This window comes from Pantherophis guttatus, chromosome 7 (genome assembly GCF_059756535.1).
Source record: "Pantherophis guttatus breed Tessera chromosome 7, ASM5975653v1, whole genome shotgun sequence".
NCBI classification, from domain to species: Eukaryota; Metazoa; Chordata; class Lepidosauria; order Squamata; family Colubridae; genus Pantherophis; species Pantherophis guttatus.
Genome location: NC_142069.1, coordinates 92,430,664 through 92,445,061, shown reverse-complemented (window position 1 = coordinate 92,445,061; position 14,398 = coordinate 92,430,664). Strand labels below are relative to the sequence as shown.

Below are 14,398 nucleotides of genomic sequence, written 5' to 3'. Positions count from 1 at the left end.
AATTTTAGATAGCACAGTTCTATGTGCTACAGGTGTGACACTATGCACATTTATTCTCAATAATGGAACCTTAATAAAAGAAGAATCCAAAAGGCCTCTTAGGAAATTACGGAGCTGAAAAGCCGAAATGTGGAGATGTGAGCCATCTGGTGGTTACAAGGCTGTAGGAAAGTAATCATAGTAAAAACATTGAGTAACCACAGAGTCAATCAGGAATTACTCACAGAAAATAGTAGATGGCATGTCCAGATACTTCCTGGCTTTTTCAGGCTAGCAAGACCACTTTTGCAAGGAGAGTCACCACTGGATGCTGGAGCAAGAGAAGCAAAGGGAGGATTTATTTTTTGAAGTGGTTAAAGAATAATTTTCAAAAAAACCAGGCAGCATTTATAACCAGTGGGAAAACTTGCCTTCAGAAATGGTGGGTGCTTCATCACTAGAGGCTTTCAAAAAAAAAAAAGACTTGATCGTCACTTGTCCAAAATAGTGTAGGATCCCCTGCTTGAGCAGGGGGTTGGACTAGAAGACCTCTAAGGGCCCTTTCAGTTCTATTCTGATTGATTAATATCAGATTGGCTTCTTCAATCAGGGTTAAAAGAAGGGAAGAGTCACATCCGGTTGCCCTTCATCAAGTTCTGCTGACAGAGATTGATCGATGTACCATTTGGCTCTTGTTTTCCTTATCTAAAAGATGAGCTATGGGAGAAGTTATGTTTTATTTAAAGAGGGAGATAGTCTATTAAAATTGTTTTTGTCTGCTGGGATGAAAGGTGTTTTTTTCCCCTTTTTCTTTATTTCACATCCGCACTTTTTTTTTTTTTGTATTTTCCTGTTTTGTATTTTTTGTTGTTTCTAATTCTTAATAAAATGGTTTGAAAAATATGTGGCACGCCTGTCTGCTCTTTGCAGTTTATTAAAATTGTGTTTCTTACTTAACTGGGAACAAGATGATTGCATGTAACAGGCTTACTCCAGCGTAGACATGCATAGATTTTATACTCTGGAATCTAAATGCATACTTTCTCACAATATAATGGCATCTCCACCCAAACATTTTGAACGAGTTTAAAATTGGTTCTGAGTCTGTCTAATAAGATGCTCTGTCCGGTTTTAAAAGCTAAGCCAATTTAAAATATATATATATCAAAAAGTGTCACATCTCTTCTCCAAACCAAACCAGCTTTTTTCTTCCACTGAGGAGTTTCCTAGCCTGGAGACTCAGTGGGGAGAGGGGCATCTACGTAAATTTAATCATTAAATGATTAAAGGCTGCTTACCAAGTTATACCTGCCTCCTGGAGACCCCAGGCATAGCATCATCATCATCATCATCATCATCTTTTATTCATTAAACATGAAACTCAGTCAGCTGAATATTCAAAAATGTGTCACAAATACCATTGACTGGTGCTAATGGTTGATACGGGTTGCTGCCAGTGTCCTGTTATTGTTATTGTTGTTGCTGCTATCAATGTTTTAATTATTGTTATTGGTTAATCTTTAGTGAGATTCACAGCCTTTGGGGCTGGTTAATAGCTCAGGAGCTCGAGTCCTAACCAAGGACCTAGGAACTGTTAAGGTATCGTCGGAGGATGTAAGCTGTTCCGAGTAAGGTGGTTTTTTGTAGAGTCAAAATGTTCAAGTCCGGCAAATTTAGGATTTCTAAATAGCGGGGTAGCCCTTTGGGTATTGCTCCGAGGGCTCCAATTACAATCGGGACAACACACGATTTCTTTTTCCACAGTCGCTCAACTTCAATTTGCAAGTCCCGGTACTTTGTGATTTATTTTGTAATTTATATTTGTAATTATTGTTATTATTATTAGTATTATGATTAGGCGTATGTCATCTACAGGGAATCACACATTCATTGAAAGCCTCCAGGCATGGGGGTCTTTTTATACAGGAGAGAAGGTCCACTGCCTTCTTCCAGGGTATTTCCTTCCCAACTGGGATCTCCTCGTGGCCTCCCATCCAAGCGCAGACCAGACCACACAAGTCCAGAGAGGGGGGGCGGGGGGGGGTGTCGGTTCTTAAACAGCCAGCCGTGGGGGGAAGAGAAAGCCGGGTTCAAATCCCTTCCAAGGCTGAAGCCCACCCTGGGCCCCCTCCCTCCCTCCCTCAGGCGAAGGAAATAAAGGAAGGGGGGGAGGGGGAAATAAGGAGAACGAAGGCGGCCATCGGAGCAGACGAGGCGAAGGGGCGGGGGTGGGTGGGTAGAGGGGGATGTGTGTGTGTGTGTGTGTGTGTGTGTGTGTGTGTGTGGGGAGCTTCCGGTCCGCTCTGCCCGGGGCTCTCTGTGCCCGCTCCTCCGGCGCCGCCCCTTCCGCCCCGCGGCCTGCTGCTGCTGCTGCCGGTGGAGTTGGTGGTGCTGGTGGTGGTTGGGGCGAGCGAGGGAGGGAGGGAGGGAGGGAGGCGGCGTGGCGGCGGCGGCGTCTGAGGCGGGCGGGCGCCTCTCCATCCTGGCATTTCGGAGCCTCCATCCTGGCCTCTCAAGTGCCCGGACCCAAAACAGGAAGTAAGTGCCTGGAAGCGCCCATCGGACGGGGGGGGGAGGGAGGGGGGAGGGGAAAGAGGGGGCTCGGTGGGGGGGCGCTTTCTTTCCTCCCCCCTCCCCCCACGGAATAGATCTCCCCCTCTCTCTCCCTCACGCACGGACGGACCCTGGTGGGCGCCTCTTTCGAACCCGCCTCCCTCCCTCGCTTCTCTCCCTTCTCTCCCCCCCCGGGGGAGCCTGTGGGGGGGGGCTTTTCAGAAAGGGGCCCCCCTGAGGTCGGGAGGACGGGCCTGCGGGATGCAAGGCGGGGGCCCCGGGAGGGGAGGGGCTCCACAGGGTTGGGAGGCCTGGCTGGGCGGTGGGTGGGTGGGTGGGTGTATGGGAGGGGGTCTCTTGTGGGGGGGGGCTTCACTAGAGAAGATCAGCAGGGAAAACCAAATTCCCTTCCATCCACAGCGCACCCACCCTGGCAGTCCAGTCTAGGCTGGGAGGGTCTGCCTACATCTATCTATCTATCTATATATGTCTCTCTGTGTGTATATCAATTTAGATACTGTGTGTGTGTATATATACATCTGTATGCATATGTATATATATATATGAATTTAGATATGATTAAATATGTGTATGTGTTTGTATATGTGTGTGTTGTGCATCTGTATGCATATATATGCATATGTGTATATATATATGAATTTAGATATTATGTGTGTGTATGTATGTATGTATATGCATGTGTGTCTACATCTGTATGAATATGCATATATATGAATTTAGATATGATTATATGTGTGTGATATACACACATATATAATCATGCATATATTATTATATATGCATATATGCATGTATGCATATATATGTCTGTATATATATGAATTTAGATAGATTATATGTGTGTCTGTATGTGTTTGTATATGTGTATATGCATCTGTATGCATATATATGTATATATATGAATTTAGATACTCTGTATATATATATATATATATATGCCTGTGTGTACATCTGTATGTATATATATGAATTTAGATATGATTATATGTGTGTCTGTATGTGTGTGTATGTGCATCTGTATGCATATATATGTCTATGTGTATATATGAATTTAGATACTATTTGTGTGTGTGTATATATATATGCATGTGTGTCTACATCTGTATGTATATATATATATATATGAATTTAGCTATGATTATATGTGTGTCTGTATGTCTTTGTATATGTCTGTGTGTGTGCATCTATGCATATATATGTATATGCATATATATGAATTCAGATATTATGTATATATGTTTGTGTGTATGTATGTGTATATATATATATGAATTTAGGTACATGGTAGATATACAGATGATAGAGGGATGATATTAAAATTCCCAGGCCTTTGGCGATTTCATTGCCACCTGTTATCTTTATCTTCAATTTTTTTTAAATATATTATTTTATATTATTTCTTTGATTGTTCTCAGGTCGCCAGAGCCATTGGGAGTTGGGAGGGTCACAAATCTAATAAACTGTTTTTTGGTATGATGATGTATAAAAGCAGTGGGCGTGGGGGTGTGTATACACATGTTTGTGTGTACATGTGTGTGTGTGTGTGTATGAGAAATAGAAATAGAATTCTCTATTGGCCAAGTGTGATTGGACACACAAGGAATTTGTCTCCAGTGCATAAAATATAAAATGGTAATTTTACAAACCATACCTACATTACAGCAAATGAATGTTCTCATATTCTGCCTACATTGATGATTCTTTCTTTCTTCCTTCTTTCCTTTCCTTTCCTTTCCTTTCCTTTCCTTTCCTTTCCTTTCTTTTCTCTTCCTTCCTTCCTTCCTTCCTTCCTTCCTTCCTTCCTTCCTTCCTTCTTTCTTTCTTTTTTCCCCACACACTATATAAGATTTCCTGCTGTTGCAAAATCTTGGGGTACTGAATTATTGAAGTTTGTGGTTTGAGACTAAAAGATGTTCTCATATGTCAGTGGTATTTTAACATAAATCGTCTCCTGAATTTGATTGTTTTAAGATTCATGCTGAGAGGTTTTGAGTTATTAGGGCAGTTGGGTGTTCTTGTGTAGGATTTTTCTGTTTCATAAACAACATTGGGATCTTCCCAAGAGAACAATCGACAACCAAACCATGACATTGTAAAACAAAAAGTAGATATATGGATATTTACCACTAATGCTCTGAAATAAAGTGCCTTCATCTTTTCAGTTGGTATGCTTTGACAAATAAAAACTATGTTTCAAAATGTCTATTTTCTTCCACTGTATTTTCTTTTCACTTTACACCTGCACAGAATATATAATAGTCTTTCAAAATGCATTTTAGTTCTCAGATAGATCAACTTCGCTCATCAAAACTTGGCTCCGTGCTGAATTTCAAAGGTGCCATCAGCTGCAACAGCTTTTTGTGGGCTCTGAAAACAGATTGATGGAGAGGACTATTTGTTGTTGTTTTTTATCTTCTGTTACATTTAAATATGTCGGTTGAAATGTGCATTGTAGTTAAAGGCCGGCCTGCTGGAACTGAGTTGTAGGCAAGGGGGTAACAATGAGCAATGCAGGACAAAGAAAATCTCATTATCGGAACACTGTGGATATTGTAGTGATATACAGGTAGTTCTCCACTTACGACAGTCCATTTAGTGACCATTCAAAGTTACAACCACACTGAAAACAGGGACTTATCTGAAAAAAGGGACTTATTTTTTCACACAATCATTATAGCACCTCCATGGCCATGTCATCAAAATCCAGACACTTGGCAACTAACTCGTATTTACGACGGTTGAAAAATGTCCCAGGGGTCACGTGATCCCCAAGCAAAGTCAATGGGGAAAGCCAGATTCACTTAACAACAGGGTTACTAATTTAACAACAGCAGTGCTTCACTTAACAGCCGAGACAAGAAAGGTCGTAAAATGGGGCAAAACTCACTGAACTGCTTCACTTAGCAACAGAAATGTTGGGCTCACCTGTGGTCGTAAGTCAAGGACTGCCTGTACTCTACTTCAGCTAGTGAGCCTCGCAAGACAAGATACTTCAGTTTGCAAAGCAAAACCTTTTCTTGGTTTGCAGCTCACATTAAAACCGCGACAGGTCTAGGGAACCCTGGAGCGAGAATGGCCTCCGTGGGGGTTAGGCAAAGGAGCGCGTTGAGTCAACAGGCAGCGGGAATTAATGGTATATTTAGAAATGTATCTATATTAGGGAGGTGGAAACAATTCAGTCGCCTTCTAAACGGTCCAGAAGGGTCCAATTTGGAAATCAAACTTTCCTGACGTCAGAAGAGTTCCAGGATTCCACTACTTCCCTAATAGGTTGTGCGTCTAGTTTCAAGATCCAAACATTTGCAGGTCAGAACCTTCCGGGACGGCATATTTTGCAAATCCAAGATGTCTTCCTGTATCCCTCGGGAGTTCCACACCATGCAAAGGGCAGAAGAATGACCGGATAATGGAGTTGGAGGGCTTCCAGTCCAAGAAAACGCAGCCGTTGGCAGTGCGGCCCAAACAGCCTGTAATGAGCGGTGGTCCTTCTCTCCTCCTGCCCTGAGTTTTGGCCGTCATCCTGACGGGGGCAACGACGGAGCAGGCGTCGCCATGCGCCATAGCTCAGGCGTGTGATGCTCAACGTCATGGCACGGAGGCACTTTTCCCTCTCCCCAAATCTTCCTTTCCTCTGAGTTGGTTTTTTTCCAGCTGAGCACTGAAGCCGATGTGGTGCCGGGATCACCTCGTCCTCTCCTTCAGGAAGACGCGCCTGTTTAGGGTCGCTCTTTCCAGCCCTCCTTTATTCACCCCCAATAGATTATTCACTTGCTGGCCTGCTCTTATTTTTGTCAAAACTGCTGAGCAAGGAAGGCATCGCCAGGAGTCTGGCATGTGTCTCCTGTGAGGGGTTTCAGGACGCACACGTTAATCTCATCTCTGGGTGGTTTCCATTTTTTTTCAATCATGAAAGAGCTAAATTAAAAATTCTGGGTGCGTTGGGGCACTCCACAGTTCGACTTCTGGTCGTGCATTCACACTATCCCTGCCTGTTGAGGCACATGGATCTTGTAAGCCTTCCCCCCCCCCCCCTTGCTGGGTGTACCAGATAGGTGTGTCTAACACAGGCACACAACTCAGGTCAATAGCCAGGAAAAGGAAGGGACACACAAAAATCACTTTCAACTGAACAACGAGGCCCAACAGGTTCTTCGGAGCACACAGTGACCCGGTGAATTTAAAGTAACAGTAAAGCTCTTCTCTCCACATTTGCTGTTTCTCAGTTGCACACATCCATCCGCACTTAGCCAAGTCAAGAACGCAACACATTTGCAGATGTCACAAAGGCAAGGTAATGGTACGTGAGGATGAGCTTGGAAGACCGAAGGGAGACTCGCAGTCTGGATAACCAGCATGTAAAAGATTTCTCAGGTCACAGAAGGAGAAGAGGCATGGGAGGCATGTCGGAAGAGACCCTCTGTAGCTTTCCGGAGAGTAAAAGGGGAGAGATACTTTCAGTCTTACAAGTACAATAAAGGTAGACCTGTGCTGCTTATGGTGCTTCTTGTCTGGACTACCTCACAGGGCTGACATACAGGAAGGACAGCAAAAATAACAAAAGGCCTTAGACCACATTTATCAAGATTCTTGAGGACCTCAACTTGATGAAACAAAAGAATGGGCAGCCACCAACAAGATGAATCTCAGCAGGATGAATTACAAAGCCTTTGATTTGAGTAATGAAAACCAAAGTTATAAGATTGCAGAAAATACAACTTCAGCAACAGAGTGGTCAGTGCCTGGAACTCACTACCTGACTCTGTTGTTACAGCCTCAAACCCTCACAGCTTCAACCTCAAACTGGACCTCACCCCATTCCTAAGAGGTCCGTAAAGGGGCGTGCATAAGTGCACCAGCATACCTACCGTCCCTGTCCTACTGTCCCCATTTATTCTTACTCATTTACAATGTGTATACTTATACCTGTTTATACTTATATGCTTATATGTAACGTCATACTTGTTTTCTCATATATGCTTGACAAACTAAAATAATAATAATAAAGAGTGGGGTGGGGTGGGGTGGGGAAACCCAGGAGCCATTTTCCAGTACCTGAATGTAGAAGAAGAGGTAGAGAGCTGTTGAAAGTTGCTCCTGGAGACAAGACCAGCAGAACATCGCAAGAAAGCAGATTGGTTGAACGTCAGGAAAACATCCTTGATGGTCAGTGAAGATTCTCAGTCATCCAGCGGAGTTGTCTGGAAGTTGAGGCAGGGCATCCGGAATTCTTCCCTTGCGGGTTCAAAACATTTTGCTGCTCTTCCACGTACCTTCTTCAACCTGAGCACGTGGGTGAGGAGAGACCCATATATGTCCTCCAGGGAGATTTCATTTCTCCCCGAATCTTGCTAGAGTCTTGTTAGGTGGGTAGGCAGAGAGTCATTGGGATGTTCCAACTCCTAAATCCTTTTTCCTAGGTGGGTTCCTTGGTGCTCCTGTGAAGTGGTCTTGATCTCCCTGGGGACTGATGAAAGAGCAGCATAAGAAATGGGGGACATATATATAACCAACTTCCTCAGACTGAAGGAGCTACTTGGATCAGCAGCGAAACGTTTTCAAGCCAACAAGAGAAGAAGTCCAGTTGCCATGACTCTGCTTCAAGACATTCCTTGATGGCAAGAGATGATCAGCAAGGGCACTGAACTGCCTCAGGAACCGATGAACTTTCCTTCCCTGGAGATGCTTCAACACAGGCGGGAGAGCCCTCTCTCATGGACGCCCTGGGATGGTCAACCAGATGCTCTCCAGAATCCTTGCATTTCTCTGAGCCTGTCCCTCAACTTTCTCTTCCTTGAAGACTGAGAGTTTCTTCGTTGGTCTTAGGAGAAGTGTTTCGTTTTGAAGATACGAGTGAGAAGGTTCAAGAAATAAAAGGCCACCCATTAACCCAACGAGGAGCAGATGTTTTCTGTCTAGGTCAATAGCACGGCTGTTTTACTTACTGCGCATGAAGTACTGAGGGCCACTTTGATTCCAAGCTAAATAAGTAGGTTGCAGGTTCAAAGTAAGTAACTTGGTGCTCTCTGAGCTTGGTTGTTTTCTTGCAGACGTTTCATTCATCATCCGTGCTAGCAGACTAACTATTTTGGATAATGACGTGTCTGCGAGAGGGAAACGACCCTGCTCAGAGAGCACCAAGGACCCCACAGTTCAACCCTGAGCTTCAGATGTTCTCCTTTATTGGTACATGATGAGCACCATATGGCTAATCTGTGATTGTTCTCTTGCAGATTTGATTATGACCACAGTTGAAGAAGAATCTGACACAGTGACAGTGGAAACCGTGAATTCCGTGACTCTGACACAAGATCCTCAAGGCAACCTTATTCTTCACTGCCCCCAGGATGGTATAGAACACCTGTTATTGGACTGTATGCTTTCTCCATATTATTTCAAATTACAATCACTCCTCAGACCAAGATATTGGGCTTAACTGCACAGCCCGGTAGGGCGGGTGGTTTCGTTTGGTAATAAAATTCGGGAGAGACAGTTTTCAGTGTCGCTGGGAATTTTAGTTTCCTGGAGGAATTTCAAGAATGTCCTTTAAAAAATATATACATATCAAGGGTCTGCAATGGATGAGTTAAAACTTGCATTTCCTTAAGACACCCATTTCACTTCCTGAATCCCACCCCTCAAAATAGACCATGATCACACTGCTAAAGCATGGTTAAAAAGAAGGTAAAGCTTTCCCTCTCCAGTCGTGTCCAGTTCTGGGACATGGTGCCCATATCCGCTTCTTGGCCGAAAGAGCCAGCCTTGTCCGAAGACTATTTCTGTGGTCATGTGGCCAGCATGGCTATACACCAAAGGTGCACAAAACACTGTTACCTTCCCACCAAAGTGGTACCTATTAATCTTCTTGCATTTGCTCAGAGCTGGAGCAAGGAACAGGAACTTGCTCCGTCTCCAACCTGGGCTGCCAGCTCTCCAGCTGACAAGCTCAGCGCCTTTAACCTCTGAGCCATCGCGCCCATTCAGCCATCGCTGAAGCATGAGGATGGTGCATGACCTAGTCATGCCATTTCCCCCTAAAAACATTTTTTTTTTTTTGGTCTCCAGAAGGACTTTTGCACCACTTTGCTCCTTACATTCAAGTGAGGAGGCTGAAATTGAAGTGCTTGAGGCTGGAATTGGATGTGGGAGGACAAGACCAGATCAATTACACACAATTGTAATTAATTGCACAACAGTTGCACAATAGGTTTGATGACTTCTATTGGAATTGTGCAAACCAATACATTAAAACAACAAGTGGTTCCTTATAATGGTTTGGTTATTGCAGCGAATGACTCTTAAACCATTAGACTGTGTATGAAAGTTGGATGAAAGAAAATTCATTTTAATGATATTGTGGGCAAAGCATTAAAACAGGAGGTTGCACTTTAAAAAAAGGGGAAATTAGGCCATTTGTTCTTTAGAAGGCATGCTATGGCACCAGAGAACAGATCAGACTTTTTGAACTTTTTCTCCATTAAATGCATTTTTAATTATTTTTTCCTATAAGTGAAGAATCACACCACTAAACATTAGCTGCTAGTCTCTGGGGATTGAAAAAAGAGATAAAGGCATGTACAGTGTGGTGGCCTAAAAGTGAAGACGCTCTCCTCCCACTCAGAAGATTGAGAGTTCGATCCTAAGTAGCGGCAGATAGTTGTCTCTCTGGGCACAAAGAGAAAATATCTGCTGTGAACTCCAGTTAGGCATCAGGAAGGGCATCCGGCCAGTAAACGCTCAGCTCCATTCAGTCGCTCTGAAAGAAAGTGATACTGCACCTTGGACCAAGAGCTAAAATGTGAATATTTTTCAGGAACTTAAACAAATGGCTCCATTTCTCCCTAGGATTTCCAGTGGAGTGTCAGGCGGCCTCCTTAAATGATCTGCAGTAGGCAGTTCAGCACGAGAGCATGTCAGGCACGATTCCCTTCCGAGTCTCATGGCTGTCCTTCTCCTTTCTGTCCGCGGGCGTTTAGAGGCAGACGAAGTAGACTCGGAAGACAGCACCGAACCTCCCCACAAAAGGCTTTGCTTATCCTCAGAAGATGATGAGAGCATCGAAGGCAACCCTCCCTGCATCTCGGTCGTGGCGCTTCCAAGTAAGGGCTCCCTCTGAAGGCTCTGCAGGTGCAGCTTAAGGGAGGGAGGGGGCTGCTAAAGGGAGACCACACGGGGGGACCAGGAGGAGGGCTTGTGGAAATGGAGGGAAAGTCAGGTTTCCTTTGGCTGGTGAAGTGATCCACTATTCCTTACCCCAGTCTGAAAACATTCATTTATTCATCCAACCATCCATCCACCATTCATTCATCCATCCGCTCATCCACTCATCTATCCATCCACTGATTCATTTATTCATCCATCCATCCATCCATCCATCATTCATTCATTCACTCATTCATCCATCCATCATTCATTCATTTATTCATCCACTCATCCATCCATCCATCATCCATCCATCCATCCATCCATCCATCCACTCATTCATTCAGTCAATCATCCATCCATCCACTCATTCATTCATTCATTTATTCATCCACTCATCCATCCACCCACTCATCCATCCATCCATTCATTCCTATATCACTTTTATTATTTTTACAAGCAACTCAAGGCAGCAAACATATCCAACACCCGTATTCCTCCTCCTAGAGGCCTAGGAGCAACCTTGTCAGGTTCCCCAAAACAACAACAACCCTGTGAGGTAGGTTGGGCTGAGGGAGTGGGACTGGCCCAAGATCACCCAGCTGGCTTTCATGGCTAAAGCGGGACTAGAACTCCCCGTCTCCTGGTTTCTAGCCAGGTGCCTTCACCATTAGACCAAACTGGCCCTAAAGACAACAGGTGGCAAGACAGGAATAGCAAAGAGACTCTCGGAAACACGCTCACCGAGGAAGGTCGCTGCTGTGCACATGTGAGAAGAATATTCACAACAATCGCACTACACAAGCTTAACCCTTGATGTGCTTTCCAGTTTCAGAAAGCGACCAGAGCTTTGAGGTGACCATGACTGCCACCACAGAAGTAGCTGACCATGAGGTTAACGAAGGAACGGTGACTCAGATTCAGGTAGATGAAACCCTCCTGGAGGCGTCCCATGCCATCTTGGCCCATGGCTGTGGCGGGACTTGAGAATATAAAACATATAAGGTGGCCATCGAAGTAATGGGTTTATTATTCTGAGAGTTGAAGTCCACACCCCTTGAGGTTGTTGAAGTGGAAGGAGCCCTGCTTTCAAGGGTTTCCTCTCCGGTTGACCTCTCCCAGATCCTTCAGAATGAGCAACTGGACGAAATCTCGTCTCTAGCCAACGAAGAAGTTTCTGCCGTCAGTCAGGCCTGGTTTACAACCAAAGAAGACAAGGATTGTCTAACAAACAAAGGCAAGCTCACATTTTCCGTTTGTGGAGGGCATCTCTGGATGGGTCGAGGGAGGCCTGTGGGCATTTGGTGCATGACAGAAAAGGATGACGTTGTTTTGAGAGGAATCCATCTGTTTTATCAAAATAACGTGAGGACAATGTGCTAGCTTTTTTTGCAATGGGAGCTAATGAATATTCATATCTATTATTTTTTTAGCGTACAGCTAAAATGTTATAACTTGTAACAATTTGCCATTTGCCCTGGCCTTTACATTTTTATTTTATTTTATTTTTTGTCTACAAATAATAGAAACTTCATTTCCAATTTGAGGCATTTATTATCAGTGCTAAACGCCAACCTTTTTGTACATATGCTATTAAATTTGTTGTGTGTTTGGGTGCATGACTCGGAAAAACATTGAAAAAACTATATTGTGATTTAATGATCATATCTTATTTACTTATGTTTTAAGTAAATAATTGCCATTCTCTTAAAAAAATAATGCTGTAGTGGCTACGAACGATTACTAAAATTTATCTGCTGGATTAGAAGTGGATCTAAATAAACCTCCTCCGCTTCTCTGTGCTAATCGTTCCCCGTAAGTTGAAGTGCTCGTAGGGCGTCTGTGTGTGACAGCTTCTTCTCCATTTTTAAGGTCATAAGTGGAAACAGGGCATGTGGTCGAAGGAAGAAATTCAGATTTTGATGAGTAACATTGAGCGTTATTTGAAGGTTTGTGTTGCTCTCAATACGTGTCTTAGTTTCCGACGTTGGTCCCTTCTGTATGATGGGCTTCAGAGTTTTCCTCAGTGGGATTCCGTAGAGTTTCTCCATCTCTCTTATAGCCCCCAATTTCCAGGAAAAACTCCCTTCCGAGTCCCTTTCGCTCCGTACGTGAGAGGTCCCTTTCTCTACATACCTGAAGAGACCATGCTCCTCACCTGAGTTTGCAGGAGCTTATAAAGCAATAGATCTGGTTAAGCAGCATACAGACTGTTTACTGACCCATTTAATCGAATAATGAATGGTGCTTTTGTTTAAAGTGGGACTGCCTGACTTTCTCATAGCCTTAAATCAAAGACTCAATAGTTGGCATGAAGCCAGGGAATCTTAAATCGGGACATCCTGAACCTCAGCTTGACCCTGACTGACACGGATTCAGCCTTTTCTTAAAAGAGCACAAGAAGGCCCAATTCATCCCAATTCTTTAATCAGCCTGTCTCCCATAGAGAGAGAAATCTAATAAATAAAGAAAGAAAGAAAGAAAGAACTTTTTAGCTGGATTTGTTTATAATAGGTTTCATTTTGTAGTTATAAAAAAAAAAGATTACGGATTCCAATGTCCTTGTTTTGATTTTAAAATCAAAACAGCTCATTTCTTCCATGTTGATTTCAAGGGAAATGAATTTTGCACCTTTTCCTGGTTGCTAGTTATTTTTCAAAAGGGAAAAAAAAACATCGCTGCCATCTCAGTTTAACCTTATATTAAACCTGTAGTTATTACAATCATTGTATAACCAAGCAATAGTATAAGACCTGGGTTATTCAGCCGCCGTCTTAAACCTTTAAAACCAAATCCTGGCTTATTTCTTCCGCCCTCCCATTTGTCAGCACGAACAGGAAGTGGCTCAGATTGATTAGAGTTTGAATTGTCCTACTTAAATTTGGGGAGGCTGTCCAGGAAAAGAAAGGAAAAAAAATCAGTTTTAACTTTCTGCCAAGGGAGGGAAACTAAAATTGTCCTCTTCATGCGACCAGGCCCGTGGAATCAAAGATGCCACCGAGATCATTTTTGAGATGTCAAAAGACGAAAGGAAAGATTTCTACAGGACCATCGCCTGGGGTTTGAACCGGCCTCTCTTTGCTGTTTATAGGCGCGTCCTTCGCATGTACGATGACCGAAACCACGTTGGCAAGTATGAACCTTCCTAAGGTTTGACCCGGAGGGGAGGATTGCTTGCTGGGAACAGCTCTGGGGTCTGGGGGGAAGAGTGGAGGGCAGCAGTGGTGAAATGTAAAATTTGTTACTACCGGTTCTGTGGGCGTGGCTTGGTGGTGGTGGGGTTAATGTGACTGGGTGGGCGTGGCCAACTTTTTTTTTTGTTTTGTTTTTAAAACCATTTTTTCTACAACCTCTTCAGCCGAAAAGGTTGTAAAAAAATGCTTTTAAAAGCCTCTGACGATCCCAGCTGAGTTGCCTGATCGGCAGAGGCTTTTTTTTCTTTTAAAAACATTTTTTCTACAATCTCTTCAGCCGAAGAGGTTGTAGAAAAAATGCTTTTAAAAGCCTCTGACGATCCCAGCTCAGCCACACGATCATCAGAGGCTTTTTTTTTTTACTTTTAAAAGCATTTTTTTCTACAAACTCTTCGGCCGAAAAAATGCTTTTAAAAGTTAAAAAAAAAAAGCCTCTGATGATCGTGCGGCTCAGCTGGGCATGGGGGAGGGGGTAGGGATTTTTGCTACCGGTTCTCCAAACCACCCGCCTC

General features: G+C 43.7%; 1 protein-coding gene across 3 annotated transcripts in view; it reads left to right on the top strand.

Annotated features, from left to right (window-relative positions):
- The first annotated feature begins 2,414 nt into the window (after positions 1-2,414).
- Positions 2,415-14,398, top strand: part of DMTF1 (cyclin D binding myb like transcription factor 1) — a 27,581-nt gene continuing 15,597 nt past the window's right edge. The window contains exons 1-7 of one of the 3 annotated variants that reach the window (XM_034424845.2): positions 2,415-2,517; positions 8,784-8,900; positions 10,527-10,649; positions 11,522-11,616; positions 11,815-11,929; positions 12,565-12,641; positions 13,668-13,825. In XM_034424845.2, coding sequence (XP_034280736.2) covers positions 8,792-8,900; positions 10,527-10,649; positions 11,522-11,616; positions 11,815-11,929; positions 12,565-12,641; positions 13,668-13,825 — 677 coding nt within the window. In that variant the 5' untranslated portion in view covers positions 2,415-2,517; positions 8,784-8,791. Of the gene's footprint in view, positions 2,518-3,775; positions 8,925-10,526; positions 10,650-11,521; positions 11,617-11,814; positions 11,930-12,564; positions 12,642-13,667; positions 13,826-14,398 lie in introns of those variants that run through there. The other 2 variants (XM_034424846.2, XM_087874361.1) reach the window with 2 other exon arrangements.